This window comes from Hypanus sabinus, chromosome 8 (assembly GCF_030144855.1).
Source record: "Hypanus sabinus isolate sHypSab1 chromosome 8, sHypSab1.hap1, whole genome shotgun sequence".
Taxonomy (NCBI): Eukaryota; Metazoa; Chordata; class Chondrichthyes; order Myliobatiformes; family Dasyatidae; genus Hypanus; species Hypanus sabinus.
The window spans coordinates 72,178,477-72,203,474 of NC_082713.1; the positions used below are offsets into that span (position 1 = coordinate 72,178,477).

At 37.4% G+C, this 24,998-nt stretch overlaps 1 protein-coding gene across 3 annotated transcripts in view; it reads left to right on the top strand.

Annotated features, from left to right (window-relative positions):
• lrch2 (leucine-rich repeats and calponin homology (CH) domain containing 2) overlaps positions 1 to 24,998 on the top strand; it is a 180,439-nt gene that overhangs the window by 137,212 nt on the left and 18,229 nt on the right. For all 3 annotated transcript variants that reach the window (XM_059977329.1, XM_059977330.1, XM_059977331.1), the window contains 4 exons: positions 4,013 to 4,150; positions 10,386 to 10,436; positions 20,005 to 20,100; positions 22,144 to 22,213. In XM_059977329.1, coding sequence (XP_059833312.1) covers positions 4,013 to 4,150; positions 10,386 to 10,436; positions 20,005 to 20,100; positions 22,144 to 22,213 — 355 coding nt within the window. The remainder of the gene's footprint in view (positions 1 to 4,012; positions 4,151 to 10,385; positions 10,437 to 20,004; positions 20,101 to 22,143; positions 22,214 to 24,998) is intronic.

The window sequence follows — 24,998 nt, forward strand, 5'->3', positions numbered from 1 at the left end:
GAGCATAAATATTAACTAAAACAACTTTCCGATTAAAAAGTGAACCAGTTATCAACAAAAATCTACCCTGTGGATCAGAAATAATTTCATAATGTGTAAACGAAATTGAGGCGTCTATAAAAATAGACACACCCCTAATTTTAGCGGTACAATTTGAGTGAAATTGTTGACCTTTCCAGAACCTAAAAAAACGTTGATTATCCTCCCTCCTAATGTGGGTCTCCTGTGCAAAAATAATATTAGCGTTCAATCTATGGAATACTTTAAATATTTTTTTACGTTTAATCGGATGATTTAAACCATTAGTATTCCACGAGATAAAGTTAATAGATTTATCCATCATACCAATATTAATTGTGTGTATCATAAAAGGTTAAAAAAACACATAACCCACAATTTAGGAAGAAGGAAAATTGATTCAGGAGCAACCGGAGATCCTGACACCTCAACAATATTAACAATTTAAAGTCAGCCCATAAACTAAAAGCAAAAAAATAAAAAGCAAAAGCATGAAAAAAGATCCCTCCCCCCTCCCCCCACCCTTTGAAAGAAAGCCAAGCGGCAGGCGCATAAACTAATACTAATATTACCCCCATTTCAAGATGGCAGCTCCATAAGAAAATTTTTTAAGAAAAAACTATATAACACCCCAATTAAAATATAGAGTTGCAAAAAAAAAATATATATATATATATATATACCTACATATATATATATATATATATACATACACATACACATACACACCCATATCAGACAAATCAAAAAAAAACTAAAATAGTAAAACCAGAAAGATCATTAATAAAAAAAATGCACATTAAAGTTTAAAAATGTGATACACCTTTAAAAAAGAATTTCCATATTCAGATACAAAGATGACGTTTCACAAGCCAAGACTTATGGGAAGAAGAAACGACATTTTGAGAAAGCCATATTACAAAATATGAATATAAATTCAGCAATCTAATGAGAAAATATAGTAAAAAAAAGTTATCAAAATAGCATATTTTTATATAAAAAAAAGATTTAACAGACATTACAACATATTTAAAAAAAAACTAAAGAAAAAGAATTCAAAACCTTTGTTCCATTTCTAAATACAGGCAAGCAAGTAAACGCTTATAAAAAGTAAAGACTTATGGGAAGAAGAAACGACATTTTGAAAAAAATAATTCATTATTACAAAATACAAACGTATATAAAAAAAAGGATATTATAAAGATTAAAACAGCATCTATAAGCGATAATAATAGTAAAAAAAAAAGACCCAGACCCATAGTTCAAAATAAGAAGTTATAACCCAACTTCCAGGGTTAAAACTTAAAATGAAATAACATCCTCTCTCCAAAAAAAAAATCTTCAATGTAACTCATAGTTCAAGTTGCACTAGAGGATCGATATTCTTCAACAAATTTCTTCGCTTCTTCAGGAGTGATAAAAAAGTGTAGACTGTTGTCGGGCAGCACCATTCTAAGTTTCGCTGGATACATTAAAGCTTGTTTAAAACCAAGCGAATGAATCTCTGCCATCACTGGTTTAAAAGCGATCCTGGCTTTCATAACTTCATACGAGTAGTCTTCAACTATTCGAAATGAATAATTTCTGTAGGAGATCATACCTTTTTTACGAGCTAATCGAATTAGAAGCTCTTTCTCACGAAGATAATGAAGGCGAACAATCACCGCTCGTGGTTTATCAGACACAGACGAAAGCCTCGCAACTCTATGAGCGCGGTCAATAACAGGTTCATTTTTCAAACCTTCACCACCGAAAATTTCCCACAGTAATTTAGAGAAAAATTCAGTTAAATCACCGGACTCAACTTTTTCGGGAATTCCGATGATGCGCAAATTCTGTCTGCGAGAACGATTTTCAAGATCAGTAATTTTAAACTTGTACTGATCTAAAGTTTTAGCAGTCGACTCTATCTTCTTCTCTAACACTTCAATTGTACGTGCTTTTTCACAAATTGATTGTTCAAGAGTCGCGATCTTATTTCCATGCTGTTGAACCTCTAACGCCTGCGACTGAAACTTAGTTTCAAGCGATTTAACAACTCCTTCAAGATCGGATATTTTCGAAGTAATCCTCCTTTCCAAACTTAACAGTTTACTGTCCAATTTACCTTCTAGTCTGCCTTCCAGAGCCGCAAATTTAGCATCCAGTTTATTGTCCAATTTACTTTCCATAGCCGCAAATCTAACATCCAGTTTAGTGTCCAAAAGACCAACAATTGCGTCGATGGATAAAGGATCCTTAGCCGATTTCTTACTTGTAGCCATTTTAGGTTTGACAAGATTAGATCAACTATTATTTTAGGAAAAAAGGGTCAATCAAAGGTAGCAACTCATATGATTAAGTTCGAAAAGGTCTAATTAAAGGGTGATTATAGTTAAAAAAATAAAGAGCGCCTAAAAGGCAGATGCTTACGTCGCCATCTTGAAACTCCACCCCCCTCCTCTGCCATCTCTACGTCTCTCATTACAGTAACTCCAGCATTATTTTCTATTGGTCCTGTATTTACCCTCAACTCTCTTTTCCCCTTTATATACTTAAAAGAGCTTTTAGTATCTTGGATATTAGTTGCCAGCTTCATTTCATAATTCATGTTTTCTTTCTTAATGACCTTATTAGTTTCCTTCTGCAAGTTTTTAAAAACTTCCCAATGCTCTATCTTCCCACTAGCTTTGGCTTCCTTGTTTGCCCTCTTTTGCTTTTACTTTGGCTCTGACTTCACTTGTCAGCCATGGTAATGTACTTCTTTCATTTTACAATTCTTTCTTGGAAATAGTGTTGTCATCCTTGTACTGAAGCTCCATGATAGCAGTGGTGCTGACCTTGTACTTGGCCTTCAACCAGTTGAGGTTAAAATGTCTGCTGTCCATTGTATACCCGATTGGGATTCTTTGTGGCAGATCTTGGCCAGTGAGGTGAAGGATGGCGGTAATAAAAATGGCAAATAGGGCAGGCGCAATGATGCAGCCCTGTTTTATTCCTGTTTTAACAATGAGAAGTTTTGATTCAGTGCTGCTATTGCTGAGTGCTGTGGCTGACACGACTTTGTGCTGTAGCCTCAGTATTTGTAAGTCCTAGGATATCAGTGGTGAGAACACTTGCAAGTACTTAACTATGACACCACTGCTGAACTCTAGTGGTTACCAAGCAAAGGCTCCTCCAGAGATCTGTGAGAGAAGACAAAGGAAAACCTCCCAGTATGAAAAGACCATAATGCCATTGGGAGCCTGAAAAACAATAAAGCCTCCGGTCTTAACAAGATCCCAGCACAGCTCCTCAAGGAAGGTGGACCAGCACTCCTGCTCCACATGCATGCCCTGCTCATGAAGGTCTGGGAAAAGGAACAGAGCTCAGGGATGGAGCAATAGTGACCATATTCAAGAAAAGAGATGAGGCAGGTCATAACAATTATAGATGCATTTCCCTTCTGTCAACAACAGGCAATGTGCTTGCAAGTATCCTTGCCAACCAAAACTCCTTCCACTGTCTGAAGAAGTATTCCCTGAATTGCGGTGTCTATCTAGAGGTATTACAGATGTGATCTTCACAGCATGCCAGTTACAGGAAAAATGCCATGAACATAGGCAACCCATGTACTTGGCCATCATAGGTTTGACAAAGGTACTTGGTACAGTAGACGGACAAGCTCTCTCTCTAGCATCAGCTATCAAAACATGACACCCCTGATGTTCTTTATAATACCCTACTGACATACCCTGAGTTTGCTTGTAGGATTGCAGGGTTAACTGTGTTTTGTTATCTCAGATTAATACGGATGAACAGGATATTACAACATAAGTTGTAGGTTTTCTTGACCTATCATTAAATTTCTCAGAGACCACTTTCAGGCATGTGCAGATTGAACAATGCATTATTGATACATCCTGGTGTAAGTTCAGTGAAATAGCAATGTGGTTTGATTATAATCTCTAGTACTGATGATTTGTGTAGTTCTGTATTTTTTATTGCTGATTATCATTTTTCTGAATAATTACAGTCAACAGGTGTTTCTGACGAAGTTGATAAACAAGATGTGAATAATACAGATCTAAAGTATGGTGAGGTGCAGCGACCTGTAGAATGGCATCATGAAGAAAGGAGACACATTAAGCAGATCAGAAAAGATCAGATGAAGGTATCTTAAAATTTCAGGACATTTATAAAATCTTTGTTCTCCAAGAAAATTATAAAAATAAGTGATAGATGTAAATCCTATTCAAGAAACTTAACTTACCAAAAAAAAAAGATTCAATTAGGGTGAAATAATGTTTAGAAAAACCTTTTTGGAGCAAATGTGCAAATACATGTCTGAAGTTGGGACGGTTCGACTCTTGCACAAATGTAACTTCCTCAACCAAAGTCACCAAAACAATTACTATTCATCCTTTGTGATGAAAGATATATAATTTGAAGTGTTAAATTTGTTGCATAAATAGAGTACAGAACGGTATAGCATAGTTCAGGCCCTTCAACCTACGATGTTGTGCTGACCTACATAAATCTACTTCATGATAAGTCTAACCATTCCCTCCTACGTGGTCCATAACTGTCCATTTCTACCCAAGAGGCTTAAACGTTCCTATTGTTATCAGCCTCTACCACCATCCCAGCACCATGTTCACCACTCTCTGTTAAATGTTTATGGTCTGTTTTTATTAAAGATTATAAAAGAACAACATTTTTCCACAAGTTGTCATGGTAAAGTTTTGATTGGGCTTTATTCAAAGCTGTCTAGTATGCTTTGTTAACATGCATTCTAGTTGATAGACTATCCCTTCTCTACATTTGTTTATTTTCATTTTTATTTCTCCTTTTTGTGGTTAGATTTCTGACGGGGAATATTTTGTACCATACATTTCTCATTTAAATGGTGGACGTTTTCCTGTTGAAAATCTGTGGTAGATTGCGCACGGTGCGATAGTGTAGTAGTCAATGTGACGCTATTACAGCTTGCAGGGGGGTGGGGGGGTGGTTCAAAATATAAAATCCAAACATTCCTGCACGGAGTTTTTAACCGAAAGCACCCTTTGCTGGTTTCAGTATGGACAGAGGTCCATTCCAGTGGACTTCTCATCCACTGCTCATTTTGCTTCAGAGCTGGAATTGTGAATGGTAACAAAAATGTGTTATTTACACAGAGCTAGGTGGCAGTGTAGACTGAGGAATTGGCAGAAGTCTGGTAGGATATAATTAAGTTCATCCACTGGTAGAAAAAAATTGAAAGGTAGTATTCTTTTTTTAGTTGATGCTTAAAAGTTGAGTTCTTATTCTTCAATTCCTGAAAGTTAGCAATTAAAGGAAAGGAAGCAATTAGAAAGGCAAAAGATATGTTCATCTTTATAGCAAATTGATTTCAGTACAAGATTGTAGTGATCTTACCCTAGTGGGGTCACATGTAGAATATCATGCATAGGCCAGTTCTCCCTTGCAGATTGATTCCTGGTTTATGTATGAGAGAAACTAAGCAAACTGGGTCTGCTTTTGACTTTAGATGATCATATTCATACTTGCAGAATTTTAATGGGGCTTAAGAAGCTGGCTGCAATGTTGTTAACCACGCTGCTCTGTCAAGAACCAGTGGTCCCAAAGTTAGAATGTATTCTTTTCCTGCAACACGCCTAATTCCGTGCTATATCTCCAGCACTGTTCAAGGTAGTTCATGGGAAAACAATAACAATGTAGAATACAGTGCTATAGTTACAGAGATAGTGCAGGTAGACAAAGTGCAAGGTCATGAAAAAGTAGATGTAGAGCTGTGTCCACACCTCTCTGCAGTGTCTTGTAGTCTCAGGCAGAGCAGTTGCTGTACCAAACCAAAATGCATCCAGAAAGGATGTTTTCTGTGGTGCATTTCAAAAAATTGGTAAAGTTCAACAGTGACATACTGGTGCCTATTTTGCCATGGCATCTTCAGTGCGTCGAAAAGGTATGTAGCCTCCACAACTATTTTCACATTTTACTGTCTTATTTTCTTAGTTTAAAATATCTTGAGGTAGAATAGTTGTGAACTAATATACAAAACGTTATGCATCATGCCAAGTTTAAAAGAAAAATTCCAAAACCTAGTAACAGTTTACTTAAAATTTAAAACCACATTTGTGAGGCTGAAAAACTATTCATCCCCTTTAATTACAACACTAACTCTCCACAAATGCAATTCTTTGTTACCTAACAATTTGTTGATGTAGAAAGTTGGAGGATCACCAGTTTTCAATGAATTCATAAGAATAAGTACCCCCTCTCTCTGTTAAGTCCAACAGTATGGTAGATTTTCAACAGACCAAAAGCAAAATAAAGAGAGAAGAGCATTCAAGACAAGTCTGCGAAATGATAATAGAGAAGCACAAATCTGGGAAGTGTACAGGACCATCTCAAAGGCATTGAGAATACCTTGGAGCTCAGTGCACTCCATCGTAGAAAGGTGGAAAAAATATGAAGCCACAACCACACTGTCCAGGTCAGGCTACCCCTCTGAACTTAGTCACCGGAGAAGAATACACTAGTATGAGAGGCTACATTGATGCCAGACTGAAGGAGCTGCAGAAGTCGGTGGCTGTAACTGGAGATGAAGTTCACAGCTCTTGCACAAAAAGCTTACTTAGGGCAGAATGGCAAAGAAGGAGACCTGGATTTTTTTTTTAAAAAGCTTATCAAAGTTTCGCTTAGAAGGCACTATAAAGATGTGGAAGAAGGGCTTGTGCTCAGATGAGACTAAAGTGCAACTTACTGGTCTCAGCACTAAGTGGTACGTGTTGTGTGAATCTAATTTTGCACATCATACAGATAACCCTATTCCTTCAGTAAAGTATGGTGGAGTAGCATCATGCTATAGGGATGTTTTTCTGCATCAAGGACTGGAAACCAGTTCAGGATTGATAGGAAGATTAATGCTGCTAAATACAGAGATCCTGGATAAAAACCTGCAAACCTCTGCCAGAATTCTTAAACTGGGGAGAAAGTTAATCTTTCAGTGGGACAACGACCCAAAGCACATTGCCAGAGATACCATAGAGTGGCTTCAAATTAAGAAAATTGATCTACTTGAGTGGCCCAGCCAAAGGCCTGATTTTAACCCAATTGAACGTCTCTGACAAAACTTCAAGATTGCTATCCATCACCCCTGCCCGCCCCATTACTAACCTGACACAGCTTGAGCAGTTCTGCAAGGAGGAGCAGGAAAATTTTGCTCTATCAGTTGTAATAAAAACTTGTGCAAAAAGACTACTGACTATAACTAAGTACTGAGCAAAGAGGAATGATTACTTTTGAACTGCTGACATTTCAGTTTGAGTTTTTAATTTAATGCTTTACTATTTTCCCTGTTTTTTGGTCTTTACTGAAAAGAGGAGCATGTAATTCACAAATAAAAATTCTGCATTAAATTGATCAACATCTCTGGTTTTAATACTCATTCATGTGAACAAAGGGTTGAGGGCCAAATACATTTACAGGCTACTGTATGTGTTTGAACCAACTCAAACTATTGGTGAAATTTACTTCTAGATACTTGAAGTTCTTAATCCTTTCAACCTCAGTGCCATTGATGTACACGGAAGCAAGTGCACTACCCCCCTTCCTGAAGTTAATAACTAGCTTTTTCGCTTTGCTGACATTATGGGAAAGGTTGGGGGGAGGTCACGTGATGACGTAGGATTGAGATGTGGAAATGCAGCTGTCCTGTTTTAAAAAAAACAACCAGTAAAATAATGTTTAAGTGAAGAAAAGTTAGTAAATACTTTTTAAAAATTACTTATAAACTACTCAGGATTGTCTTAAGATATGTCTCCTAAACAGAAGCAGAAGAAAACTACTACTTTGAAGACAACACAAGTTGGAAAAGAATCAAGGCTGGCCGCCATGAAAGAGCCTCGGGCTCAAGTGCATTTTACCTCCGGTGATACAGAACAGGAAATTGCAGCAACATCAACCGTCTCCAAAAAAAAAGCAACAGGAATTGCGCATGCGTGAAGGAAGGAGCATGCGCAAACGCGAGTAACCCAAAGTACAAATCCCAGCTATGATCGGAATTGAAAGTGAAAGAGAATATGAGGTGGAATCAGATTCTCTGGATAAATCAGATGAAGATGAAGAGCAACAGGAAGAGGTTGGAGGTGATATTGGAGACAGTAAAAAATCTTTAGTGCAAATAATGCATGAATTAAAAGCATTAAAAGTAATTAAAAGATATTAAAAATATGAAGATTATGTTTGATAAAATGATGAAAAGACAGGACAAAATGGATAAGAAAATTAAAACCTTGGAAGAAACAACAGGAGACAACATTGATAGAGTGAATAAAATGGAAGGTAAGATTTCTGCCTGGACATCAGAAAGAAAACGGTTATTGGAAAAAGTGGATGTACTTGAAAATTTTAGCAGACAAAATAATATTAAGATTGTTGGACTTAAAGAAGGTCTAAACGGAGAGGATGCAATAAATTTTTTTCAAAAATGGATTCCGGAAATTTTGGAAATAGAAGAAGGAACCCAGTTAATTGAAATTAAAAGGGCTCACAGAGCCTTAAGATCAAGGCCTCAAGTTGATCAAAACCCACAATCAATCTTGATAAAATGCTTAAGATATCAAGATAAAGAAAAGATCCCAAAGGCGGCTGCCCAACGTGCCAGAAAGAGAAACGGGCCATTGATGATAGAGGGAAAAACAGTTCTTTTCTATCCTGTTATAAGTTATGACTTTTCGAAGAGAAAGAGGAAATTTAACCCAGCGAGAAAAGTTTTATGGGAAAAGGGTTATAAATTTATATTGCGTCACCCGGCAACCCTGATAATTTTTTTGGATGACGGTAAAAGAAGAGCTTTTACTGATTATCAGAATGCAGAAGAATTTGCACAAGAACTCCTAAATATTCGCTAATCACAGCCAAAGATTTAAAATTGAAACGGATTAAAGATGAAGACGGGGACAATGAATGGAGTTGATGGATGTTTAAGGACAGAAGAATATTTAAATATATTCTTAATTATATGATACGGGGGAGAAAGGTAAAAATTTGAGAAATATTAATCGAGAGTAGTGATGTTATTTTTTCTTCACTTGTATATACTTTTTTATGTTACGGGGGAGCTGGGGGAACCGGATCGATTGCTACGGGATTCACGTGTGTAATCATGGCAATTGCCATGACCCGTACAACGGAGGGGGGTAATGTGTTTTTTTTATTCACAACATTAGTAGAGGCGTATTTTGTTATTTTTTCTTTATAATCTAGTTTTGTTTAATCTTTCTTTCTTTGCCTGGACAATCGGGGGGGGGGGGGGGGGTGGGGGAGACATATAGCAACACGGAGAATTTTTAAAAGATTCCCCAAGGTACTACGAAAGTTGAAAAGTTAGGTATTACTATAGACTGGAGTAACCCTGTGAAAAATAATGACTAATTTACTGAATTTTTAAAGTTTTAATGTTAATGGGCTTAATGGACTGGTGAAAAGAAAAAGAATTTTAACATACATTAAAAAAAATGAAAATAGATATAGCTTTTAGCTGCATTCCACTTGAAAAAATTACTTATAATTTAAGAGATAAATATGAAATATTTTTGAAAATTTGGCGCCCTTATTTACAAAAGATAGGATTAAATATATAGGTGCTCCGAAGATAAAATTATTTGTTATTTGGGGAAGGAAATATATATATACACTAAAGCTATTATGAACTCCATGGAGCTTTTGGGGATCTTCCGATATCCAGGCATTTTCTTTTTTTTCCTTTTTTTTTCTCTTTCTACAGGGATATGTTAAGGGGGAGGGGGGAAGGGTTGATAATTTTTTCCCCCTTTTGTAACCATTTGAAAATTCAATTTAAAAAACAATTTATATATTATGGGAAAGGTTGCTGTCATCGTACCGTGCTACCAGGCTCTTAAACTCCTTCCTTATTGCAAACCATTATTACTTGAGAATTGGCCTATGCAGTAGTGTCATCTGTAAACCTGTAGATAGTGATAGAGCAGAGTCTAGCACACAGTCATGAATGTATAGAGATTAATTAGGTGGTGGGGTGTTAGTGTTGAGGGTAATTGTAGTGGAGGTGATGTTGCTTATTTTTACTGATGGTGTTCTGCTAGTCAAGTAGTCAAGGATTCAGTTGTAAAAGGAAGTGTTAACTTCCAGGACAAAATAAGAGAAAATCTACAGATGCTGGAATTTTGTGTGTGTTGTCTCCCAGAGTTATCTGTCTTGTTGTATTTCTGTAAATTTCCTGGACAGTCCAGTTTATAAGAATCCTGGTATGTTTCATGAGTAACTTATTTTTGAAGTACTGTAATCTACATTGTATGTTTTATTTACCAAAATGTTACTGATTGAGCAACATTCTAAATGAACTCATCTGTTGTACTTTTTTTCAGCAACTAAAATCCTCAAAAAAGAATAAAGAGGAATTTGCATATGAAAATGAGGTATGCATTTCTAATTTCACATCTTTCATGACTATACTGCAGAAAGTTGAATGGAAAATGCTAATAGTGAAGCTAAAAGTGAAAATTAAACCATAGAGCGGGGTTCCCCAGTTAGTTTTCCACAAGGGCCAAATTATGTCAAGCATACCAAGCCAAGGGCCAAAACGTCCAGGGTTTTTTTTTCCATTGTGCCAGTAAGTTGTTTTATGGGCAAATGTTGTTGTTGCTGCTATTACCATTATTATTATTAGTAGTAGTAGTAGTAATAATAATAAAAATTTAAACCTGAGATTCTCAAAGCCTATGTTATGGATCACATAAGAAAAAAACAGCACTCTTGAAACAAATTAAGTCCAAAACCAACCATTTAATTATGATTAGCTATCCCAACACACACACACACACCTCCCCCCCCCCCACCTACCTGGAAAGCTTCAATCGCCTCGTACATGTCCACAACAGTATAGTTGTTGCCTTATAATTGCAGATTAAGTTGATTTAGATGAGACATGATGTCACACAAAAAAAGAACATGTGCCATCACCTTGTTGTCACTTAAAAACCTATTAAATCCTTGGGCTTTTTGGTTTTGCAGGCTGGAGAAAAATGACACAAGCTCATCATGCAGCTTGCACACCCTCTCCAACACACGGCTTTTGCTCAGCCAGCGAAAGTTACACACTTTACGGGGGGGGGGGGGGGTGGTGTAGGTCAAGTGTACAGTGTGGGATGAGGTTAAAATAAATTAGAACAGCGCAAGCTTCATTTACATGTTATGACAGGTGTGTTCAAGCAAGTGCCAGTGGGTTGGCACAGTCCAGACATTTGGTTCTTGTGTTCCGGGCCTGGCCTGCGGTCTGCCTATTGGGGTTCTAAGCCATAGAGGCTATGGAAAAATGGTAAAATAACAATCAGGAAAAACCCAATCTTAGATAGCGGGCAACCAGCAAATAAATTGTGTTAGAAGATGTGAATATTAGTATCTTGGATCAAAGGGATGATGTACATCTTATAACTGAGGGAGATATATGTAGGAGAGGCAGTTATAGGAACATATTATGTTTAGCCTTTTGGAAGTGGGTAAATTCTAAGATGAATTGTATAAAGTGATGAAAAGCAAGGAGAGAAACAAGTATAAGTTTCAGATTTAGTGTAATCTAGAAAGCTACTGACCAACCCTTTCAAAACATTTATATTAGTAATCAATAACTAGAGTCCCAGTACTAACCCCTGTGGTACACCATTAATCATCGAACATCATTCGGAGAAACAATCTTCAATAATTACCTTCTACTTCCTACCTACTGAGACAATTTTGAATCCATTTTATTAGCTCTCTCTGGATTCTATGGGGCCTCACCTTCCAGATCAGCCTGCCATGTTGGACCATATGTCAAAGGCCTTACTAAAGTCCAAATAGTCAACACCCACTGCTCTAACCTCAACTTTTGATTACCTCTTCAAAGAGTGTATGCTTCCTTTTTATAGATCAGCACCTCAGTGTCTTTGATCCACCAGGATTCCTTAAACTTGCTAGGTTTAGCCTTCACCCTAACAGGATCATCCGGTCCGTGGATTCTTGATACCACACTATTAAAAGCCTCCCACTTGCCATTAGTTGCTTTTCCTTTAAACCAGCTCATTCAATCAACTTCTGCCAGATCCTACCAAATTCCCCCCAGATTAACCTGGAATCATTTTCGGACTCTGACCTGTGGCCTGCCCTATCCTTTATCATCACTGTCTCAAAACTAAAGCCAGATTGTCCCTGCACCATTCCCTCAGAGGAAATTCAATTTTGCACCCTCCCATGTAGAGCCCTCGATATGTTGAGCCACGAAGCTTTCCAGGACACATTTGACAATTTCCAGCTTGTCCAGGTCATCAATACTTTGGGTGACCTAGTCAATACCAGAGAAATTAAAATCTCTCAGTAATACAATTCTGTTATTCTTACAACCATCAACAATATCTCCACAATCTTTTCAATTTCTTGTTCACTATTGGGGGAGGGGCAAGTGGGTAAGGAGGTCGATAGTTAGTTTCTAAGTTGTATCTAAATGGCCCTCTTGAACAATACTCCAAGAGTGTTGTGTCTAAGCTCTATTGTTACATTCTTCCTTCTCAAAAAGATGATGCCTCTCCTCACTTACCTGTATCTCTGTTACACTTGTAACATCTCTATCTTGGAATTTTGAGCTGCAAGTCTTGGCCATTCCTCACCCAGGTTTCTGTTATTGCTGTAACATCCCAGTCCCCATAAACTATTCGTGCTTTGAGTTTGTGCACCTTGCCTGTTAAGCATCATGCATTGAAATAAATGCATTTAACTGAGTATTATTTTCCCTCCCTTAACTATGCCTCTGGCAATCTTGATTACTAAACTTGCTCTCACTTTTCCTGCTTTATCCCATAACTTGCTCCTGCTCACGGTCCAGCATCCCTGCCAGTTTAGTATAAGCCCTCCTATGCAGGACTCACAAGCTTCTCTGCAAGGATATTGGTCCCTTTTCTGGTTCAAGTGCATCCCGTTTGTCTTGTACAGTTATCTCTACCCCAAAAAAAATTGTAAATGATCGAAAAAAACCTAAATTCCTGCACCCTGCTGCAGTTCCCCATTAATGCATTTATCTGGCCTACCTTTCTATTTCACTAGCACATGGTACTAGGAGCAACCCAGAGATCACTGCCCTCAAGGTCCTGCTTAACTACTTACACTTGGGCAGGATCTCATCCCTTGTTCAACTCACATCATCTGTATCAGTGTGTACAATGACTTCTGGCTATTTGTTCACGCACTTGATAATGTTCAGCAACTGCTTAGAGTTGTCCATTAAGACAACTGCTTAGAGTTGCTAACCCTTGTATATCATCCCCACAACAGTATACGATGAGCTATATCTGTTAGTGAGTGGAATAACTACAGAACAGCCTTGCATTGTCTGCTTACTCGCCTTGCTTTTCCTGGTGGTCACACACACATATCTAATGCAACTTAGGTGTGATCATATCAGTAAAAATATGCTATGATGCTCTCAGCATTCTGGATGTTCTTGTGTATGTCGGGCTTCTTCATTTGCTTGACCCAATTTGTCAGGAGCTGCAGCCAGGTGCAGTTTCCACAGATCAAATCAAGGAAATCATTCTATCCATTCTTTCCCTTCTTTCCATATTTAAGTATGGTGCTGGAGTATCATGGAACTTTTATTCTCTACAGAATAAAAAAGGAATAGTTAGTTGTTACAAGCTAATCACTCGGATCTTGGAGGAGGCTAAATTACTGCAAAGAATTCTAATTTGCTCAGACCATTTGTCATTTAGGAAAGCATGGATTAATCAGGAGTAATTGCCATGCATTGAATAAAATGTTTTCTCTTAAGTAACATTAGAATTCTTGAGAAGTGATGTAGCTTTTAGCAAACTCTGATCAGGTAGAGTTGCTGGTAAAGTAAAACTCCGTTGGCTTTGGGGGTGGGGGGGGAGGGAAGGAGAAAGTTCAAAATTATATATCAATAATATTCAAGTTTATTTATCTATATACATCAGTAAACTAATCTGTGGGAGTTCATTGTTTGTGTTTTGTGTCCATAAGTCAGGAATTTTTGACATGACCACACTGGCATTGTTACTCGTCTTGAAGACGAGAAGGTGACTTCTCTGAAGCATTCAAAATTTTATGGGGCTTCACTGGGAAGATGTGAAGATGAGGTTCCTTTGTTTAGGGTGTCAGGAACCAGGGATTACAATCTCAAAATAAAGTTTTGCTATTCAAGACCAAGGTGAGAAGAAATTTCTTCACACAGAATAAAATGATTCTTTTGATTTGTCTGTTCAAGAACTGTGGAGCCTGATAAAGTTAGAGCAAGAAGGTGGTGCTGGGATTTAAAAAAAAACAGGATCCTTTATAACCGTAGTAAAACACTGTTATTCTTGTCTCAAAACTCTTACGACAAAAGTCATTATGCTGCTTGATTTCATAATACCGGCATTTAACCTTGATTTATGTATAAACACTTTTGTTGTTTTTCCATCAAAGGAAATTCACAGAATGATCGGGGCTAAATTACTTGTAGATGCTTTATTTAATGTTCTTCTGAGATTTGAGGATATTTGCAAGACTAGAGAATTTTGGCCAAGAAGAAAGATTGAAATGGTTAGGATATTTTCATATTGAAATGGAAGTGATTGAGTTGAGATTATGTCGGCCAGTTATGTAGATAACTGAAATTTGTGAAGGTTGGACAACATGCAGCACACCACGTGACAGTAATAAATGTACAAAATAGAAACATATAATCATGGACCCATTTTAAGTTTTGGTAGAAAAAATATAAGTAAATCACACCATTGTTTGGAAAATAAGCAACTGAATGGAATGGGAAAGAAAACGGATACAAACTAAAAAATACTTCAGCCACAAGATGTCACAACAGATATGAAGGGCAACTACATGAATTAACTAAACATTGGGTTTATTTCTTAAGTTGTCCTATTATTCGATATCAAAATCATGCTAAATTTGTACCATCTTAAAATTTTTCCTCTATCTGATTCTAGCCTGGTCTGTCTCCTTCAGTTTATGCCAACAGAGATATTGGAACAAGCCTCAAGCCTCTCTCCCTTAACTCCCTTGGATCTCACCAACAGCACTGGCATCACCCCTATTTGTCCTGGTTTCTCCACTATTAGAAATGTTTCTCCACTGGTTTCTCCACTATTAGAAATGTTCACATTTTGTCACCACTCTCTTTAGTTACATTTGTTTTCTTGTGTCTTTTGAACTCTTGTATCTCTCTGCAGATGCTGTTGATCTGTAATTTTATACAGTTTGTTTTACCTTTTCTTTCTTGGTTTCGTGGCTACCTGGAGAATTGAAGGATTTCAGAGTTATATACTTTTATAGTAAAATGAACCTTTGAAGCTTTTAGACTAACTACATTTGTAGATATATGTGCATTTCTCAAATTATAAGGACTCTCAGGGATTTGGCAAGAATGCAAAAAAGTTTTACAAGGTTTTACATGTCAGAAATGATGAATTATTGATTACTTATATAATTAAAGTTATGCAAGGTGAACTAGAGAAGGGGCAGTGTTAGATCTTCTGTTAGGGAATGAAATAGGTCAGGTGACAGAGGTATGTGTTGGGGAGCACTTTGGGTCCAGTGATCACAATGCCATTAATTTCAATATAATTATGGAGAAGAATAGGACTGGACCCAGGGTTGAGATTTTTGATTGGAGAAAGGCTAACTTTGAGGTGATGGGAAAGGATTTAGAAGGAGTGGATTGGGACAATTTGTTTTATGGAAAGGATGTAATCGAGAAATGGCGGTCATTTAAAGGTGAAATTTTGAGGGTACCGAATCTTTATGTTCCTGTTAGGTTGAAAGGAAAGGTTAAAAGTTTGAGAGGGCCATGGTTTTCAAGGGATATTGGAAACTTGGTTAGGAAAAATATCTACAACAAATATAGGCAGCATGGAGTAAATGAGGTGCTTGAGGAATATAAAGAATGTAAGAAGAATCTTAAGAAAGAAATTAGAAAAGCTAAAAGAAGATACGAGGTTGCTTTGGCAAGTAAGGTGAAAATAAATCCGAAGGGTTTCTACAGTTATATTAATAGCAAAATGATAGTGAGGGATAAAATTGGTCCCTTAGAGAAACAGACTTGACAGCTATGTGTGGAGCTGAAAGAGATGGGGGAGATTTTGAACAATTTCTTTTCTTCGGTATTCACTAAGGAGAAGGATGTTGAATTGTGTAAGGTAAGGGAAATAAGTAGGGAAGTTATGGAAACTATGATGATTAAAGAGGAGGAAGTACTGGTGCTTTTTAAGGAATATAAAAGTGGATAAATTCAAGGGTCCTGACAGCATATTCCATAGGACCTTGAGGGAGGCTAGTGTAGAAATAGCAGCGGCTCTGACAGAAATATTTCAAAAGTCATTAGAAACGGGGATGGTGCTGGAGGATTGGCATATTGCTCATGTGGTTCAATTGTTTAAAAAGGGTTCTAAGAGTAAACCTAGCAATTATAAGCCTGTCAGTTTGATGTCAGTGGTGGGTAAGTTAATGGAAAGTATTCTTAGAGATGGTATATATAATTATCTGGATATACAGGGTCTGATTAGGAACAGTCAACATGGATTTGTGCGTGGAAGGTTATGTTTGACAAATCTTATTGAATTTTTTGAAGAGGTTATGAAGAAAGTCGATGAGGGTAAAGCAGTGGATGTTGTCTATATGGACTTCAGTAAGGGCTTTGACAAGGTTCCACATGGAAGGTTAGTTAGGAAGGTTCAATCGTTAGGTATTAATATTGAAGTAGTAAAATGGATTCAACAGTGGCTGGATGGGACATGCCAGAGAGTAGTGGTGGATAACTGTTTGTCAGGTTGGAGGCCAGTGACAAGTGGTGTGCCTCAAGGATTTGTACTGGACCCAATGTTGTTTGTCATATTTGTCATATACATTAATGATCTTGATGATGCGGTGGTAAATTGGATTAGTAAGTATGCAGATGATACTAAGGTAGGTGGCGTGGATAATGAAGTAAGTTTTCAAAGTTTGCAGAGAGATTTAGGCCAGTTAGAAGAGTGGGCTGAGCGATGGCAGATGGAGTTTAATGCTGATAAGTGTGAGGTACTACATTTTGGTAGGGATAATCCAAATAGGACATACATGGTAAATGGTAGGGCATTGAAGAATGCAGTAGAACAGAATGATCTAGGAATAATTGTGCATAGTTCCCTGAAGGTGGAATCTCATGTGGATAGGATGGTGAAGAAAGCTTTTGGTATGTTGGCCTTTATAAATCAGAGCATTGAGTATAGGAGTTGGGATGTACATAATGTTAAAATTGTACACGGCATTGGTAAAGCTGAATTTAGAGTATTGTGTGCAGTTCTGGTCCCCCGAATTACAGGAAAGAAGTCAACAAAATAGAGTACAGAGAAGATTTACTGGAATGTTACCTGGGTTTCAGCACCTAAGTTACAGGGAAAGATTGAACAAGTTAGGTCTTTATTCTTTGGAGCGTAGAAGGTTGAGGGGGGACTTGATAAAGGTATTTAAAATTATGAGGAGGATAGATAGAGTTGACGTGGACAGGCTTTTTTCCCATTGAGAGTAGGGGAGATTCAAACAAGAGGACATCAGTTGAGACATGGAGGGTGCAAAAGTTTAAGGGTAACATGAGGGGGAATTTCTTTACTCAGAGAGTGGGAGCTCTGTGAAATGAGCTTCCAGTAGAAGTGGTAGAGGCAGGTTTAGTATTGTCATTTAAAGCAAAATTGGATAGGTATATGGACAGGAAAGGAATGGAGGGTTATGGGCTGAGTGTGGGTCAGTGGGATTAGATGAGAGTAAGTATTTGGTATGGACTAGAAGGGCTGAGATGGCCTGTTTCCGTGCTGTAATTGTTATATGGTTATAAAATACTGATGGGATCGTCAAAATTTTCCACTTATGAACAAGACCAAATCAAAATTCTTTGTGGCCATTTTCTGGTAATCTCTAATTTTGCACTTTACAGTTGAGAGATAACAATTGTGTACCACAAGAAATAAATGAGGCTTACAATATTTGTGTATTTAAGACTGCATAAATATGCAAAAGAGTTACTGTGGTTAAATGAAGAAATATGGAAAGAAGTAAAAGCAGAGTAGGAAGGATGGCTGGTCAAAGCAAGGTTTGGCCAAATTGTGTAGTGTATTCAAGAACACTACAGTTCAAGTTGTGAACTGTATCATTGTAGTTTGGTTTTTTTAATTGATTATTTTCAGGATGAAGCGTCACTGGCAAGGCCACCCCAAATTGTTCTTGGTAGTGTTGAGCTCCTATCTTGAATCTTCTGTTAAAGGCAAAGTGCTGTTGGGCAGGAACTTGTACATCTTTGGCCTAATAACAACTAAAAAGTGGCATTATATTTTTTGGCCAATTTGATATGGTGTGTGACAAGTAGAAAATCCTGCAAGTGTTCCCATGGATTTACTGCCAGTGTCCTTTGTGGAAGGCTACACAAATCTAAGAAGTGCTGTGCCTGGTACCCTACGCGAGTAATTGTAATGTATTTTGTAGTTATTCCAAATTGTGTTGGTAGTGAAAGGCATGAATGTTTAGAGTGATGAATGAGTTGCCAATCATGCAAGTTATTTTCTTATGGAGAAATGAGACTGCAGATGCTGTAATGTGGAGCAACAGGCAATCTGCTGCAGGAACTCGAGTCAAGTAACTTAGGGGGTAAGAATTGTCAACAATTCTGCTTTAAACCCTGCATCAAGCTGTTTTCTTTTGTCAGGTTAGTGAATTACACAGCAAGGAAATAGGCCATTCAAATCGCATCTGTGACCTACACTAACCCTAGACTAATCCGTTTTATTTTAATTCCCCATGGATTCCCAATTACTGCCCCCACTTTCTATAACTTAAGATCACATAAAGGACAAATTACAGTGAATGATTAATATAGCAATATGCATACCTTTGGAATGTGGGAAGAAAATGGTAACACACAGAGGAAGCCTATGGGGTTACAGGGAGAATGTGCAAACTCCTTTCAGATAGCAGTGGAGGTCAGGGCTGAACTTACTAGCTGTGGCACTGTGTTATCTTTGGCATTGAGGCAAATGGAAGATGCAGCATGTTTTAGTAGTCAACTGAAACTGAAGGTTAAGCAAATTTAATAACCCCTTATGTAGATATAGACAGTCCTTTTGTCTTAATAAAGCATCTTACCCAACCTGATTTTGGTCAGTGATCATATTTGCACATAACTACAAAATATTGATTTAGTTTTGAAGAAATGAATTTTAATGTAAGTTCAGCAAATTGACTTGTCACCATCATTTAACATGAGTTGTAGCAAAAGCCTCTTGTGTTGACAGAATTGATTGCAGTCTATAATGCGAGCTTTTCCATGTTGAATATCATACGTTGCAGAGTATTAAGATGATAGTTCATTATTAGTCTTTTCAGAAGACAGGAAATATCAACTCCAGGCCTTTGAGCAATTTTATTATGTTGCAGCTCCTGATGTAGAGATGTGAAAAGGCAGATCTCAATGTAGAAAGGAAATGGGTTAAAATAATTTCTTTTGTTACTTCCTTCAGATTTTTCTTTTGATACAGAAACAGACTTTCATTAATGTTTAACATAATGTCAACATTTATTGAAGTAGGACTGAAAATTAATTTATGATGACTAAAATGCACTGCTTATTTGTATATGTCAAATGTTTTAATGCTTTAAATATTTTTAATGTTGATTTGGAAGTCAGTGTTTGCTAGGACATGGAAAACTCCCCTAATAATCTACAAAATAATCTTCCATTGGATCACTGCAATGGGATCTTGGAGTTCTTGTAAGGCAGAATTGCTCTCAATATTATATTCGAAAAGCAGACTAGATTTTTGTGTTCAAGGTCTTTTCTCACAAAGACTAGTGTGCTACCAAATGATTTTTGTCTATTTTAAGAATAGAATAATGTGTTTGGAGCATACTATGTCTAGCTTTTTGCTCAATTGCCGAATTATTCTATTCTATTCACATTTGTTTTCACCCTTGCAGTCAGATATTGAAACTACATCCATGCCTTCGACATCACCTGTTCAGATCACATCCTCTTCCCCTTCTGTCCAGGTTATACGTAGCCAATCTTTTGAGGTATTGTTACTGCATTTATACATTTACCATCTTGCCTTTCTGAATATTCTGCTTCCATTCATTTGTGTACGATTATTGTGTTTTAATTTTACAAGTTCTGCATTTCTACCTGCATGAACATCCTTCCCTTTCATGAATGGTTTATTGATATAGATTTGAAATAGTTTATGATTAGAGGCTTCATTGTTTTACATGCTTGTTAATATGCAGAGCAAACAAGAATTATATTGGAAGAAGTCTCCGTCACATTTGACGGTCTCCATCCCGTCCATGGATTGTGACACTTCCCTGCAGTGTTTATAGGCATAGACAAAAGTGCTCTCAGGTCTCGTCTGGAAATTAGTTATTATGATAAAGAGGAACACGATTTGATTGCTGTGTCCGTGCAGATTCCCAGCAGACCAAATCCATCTGTTCCTTTCCCTATTCTATTCCTTAGAGTCCTGCAAATCTGATTTATCTCTGATTTGTCCATCAACTTTACTTTTGCAATTTGCACTGTTAATCCATCAGCACTTTTTTGAAATGGTAAAGGAAAGTAGAGCACCCACTGACATCCCTTATGGCCACAAGGTGCACGTGTCAACACAACATCGACACAGCACAAGGTCAGAATCAATGCAGCTCGCTGGAGTTGAGAGGTAACAGCACTCACCCCTATTGCTGCCCTTCAGTTACTGACTGAGTGCCTGCAGCTTTGAATTTACTGGTTGTTTACTTCCTTTCCCTTGGAAATTGCTGTATCTGTATCCAATTGCCAAGCCAGTTTTCAAATATTCACAATATAAGTCTGGGTGTTGCATCAAATTCTACATTTTTTAAATTTCTGTTTCCACAGTTAGATTTTTGACAGGTAACTGTTACCTTCCTGACGTATACAGTGAATGCTGGTTAATTGGGTCACATCAGGACCAGTATATTTTGGTGTAATTCAGCAGCTGTGTCAATTAGCTGAAGTTTCATGGGAATAGTTAGAAAGGTATATATTTTTTAAAAAAAGGACAAACCACTGTTTAACTGAGTAACAAATGAGAACACTGCCAATACTGCTATAGTACTATAAAACTGTGTATTAGTTCCTATCAGTTACCAACGGAAGTATTTATCCAGTGTATGCTGCCATGTTCTTTTGAATGTACTGAACAAGGTCAACGCAAATCCTAGTGTGGATATCAGACTGCCTTCATACAATGCATCCTCCAAATCTTAATTTTCATTGTTACATTCAAGCTGATTGTCCTTGCTTTCAAATTCTTCATAGTCCTAACTTGTCTGAAGTTGTGAAATCATTTCATTTTCACTCTTGATTGTTTCTGACAGCTCCAAGCCTGAATACTTGAAACTGCAGTGAGCTAAGCAGTTCTAAATTGTCTTGCTGCTTATTTCTCACCAACTATTTCTGACAAAAATCACTGCTTTTTGAACATAAATACATGCAACTGACACTATTTAAAAATTGCTGTAAGGATCGTCTAATGGCCACTCAACTGCACACAATTGACGCTAGTTAGAAGCTTTTCAGCAAGTCTCCTTTCAGTTAAGCAGCATAGTGTCCCAAATAAGCGGCTGCTCTGATTAACTTTAGGCACAATTAACTGAAATCTACTCTATTAGAAAACAGCATTTGATTTGACTATTTTTTAAATAGTAGATTATAATTGAAATCAATTTTAGATATAATGCCCTTGAGCTTCTTATGGTTTGGCATATATCAGATTATAATTGGCTCTCTTTGAAGATCTTAACTGATGAAGCAATATAATAATTAACCTTTATAGCTTGAACTTGAGGAGCTGTAAATTACTAAATTGATGTTATTTTTGCTACATTTAAAAAGTAGTTGTGCTTTTATATATTCACTGAATATGATAGATCTAGTGCTCACTGTAATTGAATAAATAGTTTGAAAGATGTTGGTTTGAAAATAAATTTGAGTACAATTAGAAATTTCAGAAAGTGACTTTTTGAATTGCTGATATTTAACTTGACATAAGCTTTTGACGAAAAAAAATGTTGGTTAAAATTTATTGTATTCTATCACAGGAGGAAGGTAGGTTCATTGCCTTCTCCACACCACCCTCAGCAGTACCTTTTGGTCTCAAACCTCGATCTGGTAAGTCATGTAATGTTCACTCTGAATCTCTCTTGCCGTAGCCCAACCTGTTGAGCTTTACATTATTATGTATAAGTACTGAGGTTAAAAATTAGTCTGCACAAAGAACTTCCAGGTAATTTTGATACATCAGTAAGTATGGTTATCACCATCATTTTATGTAGGTATGACGTCTATTAAGAATTTCAATATACGTAAATAAGCTGTATATCTGAAGATCTAGGACAGGTTAGAAAGCTGCAGTCAATAGATTATCAGTGTGGTCAAATTCTTAGCTGGTTGACAAAGATCCTGCAGATAATTGAAACAAATAACTCCAAATATAGGAGAACTGAAGTTCCTTTTAAGGATCCCAATTTGAAATACTGCTTTTTACTTAAAAGTATTCTCTAGCATTCAGAGATTCATTTATGAATTGAATTCAAATAGAAAATATTTGGTTTTTGTATTTGTAGAGTTTCATTGTGGAAAAATGGTGGAATGATAATGACAGAATACTACAAAATAGTATGTCGATCTGGCAGAAAATTTGCTGTTCCTACCCATAAAATGTGGTTGATGTTAATCTTTAATAAAACAATGTATATAAACAGGAAAACATGTTTATACTTGAATGCAACATTGAAAGCTTCATTTAAGTTACTCAAAAATGTCCCTAATAGATTATGATCTGCTAGGAAAATTGGATCTTAAGGTTCTGAGTAAACAGGGAAATCATTTGAGTATCACAAGATTAAAGGATTAATACAACAGGACTGAAAAGGAAATATAAATCAGAATGGGTGAGTTCAATGCTACATCAAGTATGAAAGCAAAGTTTAGTTTTATTTTGTGAGGCAAGGTCAAGTACAACTCATTTTCTGGTCGGACAATATACATATGGTTTCAAAAAGCTACCTTAAATGCACCTACAAATTCTGCTCCATCTAAACTTCATGCCCCAAGGCAAATTCCGGTCAATATAGGGAAAGTTATGATACCTCACTATTACAACTGTATTGCCTTTACATCTTGTTGTGATTTATTTACATATGCTTTTCTAATTGCTGCTGAACATTGAAGGCCTCTTGTATAACTCCAGCCAAGTGTTTATCCCTCTCTTATTAAGTTCTGCCCCAATGTCATATTTTATGACCCAGATATCCTCCCTGCATACCAGTGTGGTGTTCTCCATAATCAGAAGCATGAACTTTCCTTCTCTTTTGCACTCTGTCTGTCACATCAGCAGATCAAACTGCCAGTCATCCATGTCTCAGTACTTAGAATAATATCATAATTCAAAGTGTTGATCAATGGTCTAGAGCAGGGGTATCCAACCTAGGGTCTACAGACCCCTTACTTAATAGTATTGGTCCATGGCATAAAAAATGGTTGGGACCCATGCTTTCTGAAGTAATGTGATTTTCTCATAAAGCTCCTTTTGTTAAAGTAAATGCACATGAATCTATGGCCCCCACTCACATCTGTTACCTGCCTCTGTCAGTTCAGTGATTTATTTTAGACTTGTGTCAATCTTCCCACCTGTTGCACTGCTACTGAGTTTCCCAAACCTATGCCAAGTTAGCTTAAAACTTCCTGCCTGTGTGATCAAAATTCCCTGCAAGGATTTTGTTCCCTTCCTCTTTAGATGTGACTTAAAACTTGTATAGGTCCTACCTGACCCAGAAGAGCTTGAAATCCTCCTCATTGCACCAGCTCTTAAGCCAGACATTCATCTATTCTATCTTCACCAGCATGTGGCATAAGGAGTAATCCTGAGGTGGACACTAAAGATCCTGCATTTTAATATCCTGCCTAACTCCCTAAATTCACTCTGCAGGGCTTTCTTTTTCTCTCTCTATCTAAATCATTCCTCCCTCTGCCTATTCTCTTCCCTGCGGAATGTTCTGTGCCTGTACTAGGATATACTTAACCCTGGCATGAAGGAAACTACAGGCCATTCTGGAGTCTCACTCTGAGCCACATAAATTCCTGTCTGTTCTCACCAACTCTCCTTCACTACTGCACGCCTTGTCTTTTCCTTTCCTACCTGTGTGTCAGTGCCAATAGTGGCACCCCAAACTTGTTGGTTACTGCTACTTTGAGAGGCCATGATCCGCACCCCCCCCCCCCAACTGTATTCATAACAGTATACCAGTTTGAGAAAGACATGACCAAGATGTCTTCTAAGTTACCTGTGCTCTTACTGGTTTTCACTCATCTCCTCTTTCTGTACCTGGGGCATGACCAATTCACTAAACATGTTATCTACCACACTCTTCACATCCTGGATGTTCCATTGTGAGCCCAGCCACAGCTTCAGCAGCTCTGTGGTCTGACAGGAACTACAGCTTGGCACACCTTTGGCAGATGTACTCATCAGGGACTTTGTAATTTCCCTTATCTCCTGCGTACTGCAGGAGAAATATCCTTTATACCCTCCATAACCTTTATACCCAGTTTTCCCTCCTACGAAAGAGAAAACTAAAAAAACACATTACCTTATCACTACTCGTCCTTCTTACCGAAGCCAGGTGCTCCGCAAACCCTACGTTTTGACCTTAACAGCCCCTATTAAAATGGCTGTCCTTTCTTTACAGCACTTATTTTATACCTTGACAAACCTATGGTGCCTCCAATCTTAATGCAGCCTCTGGGCTCCACTCCATCATGTGTAGAACACATTCCTTACTCACTCTAGGTGATCCCACCAATGCTTTTGCTCTCGGTATCCCCTCTAGTTATACTTTAGCCACACTTAATATACTTAAAATGAGCCATGGAACCCCGCCTCTCGAGTATTTGG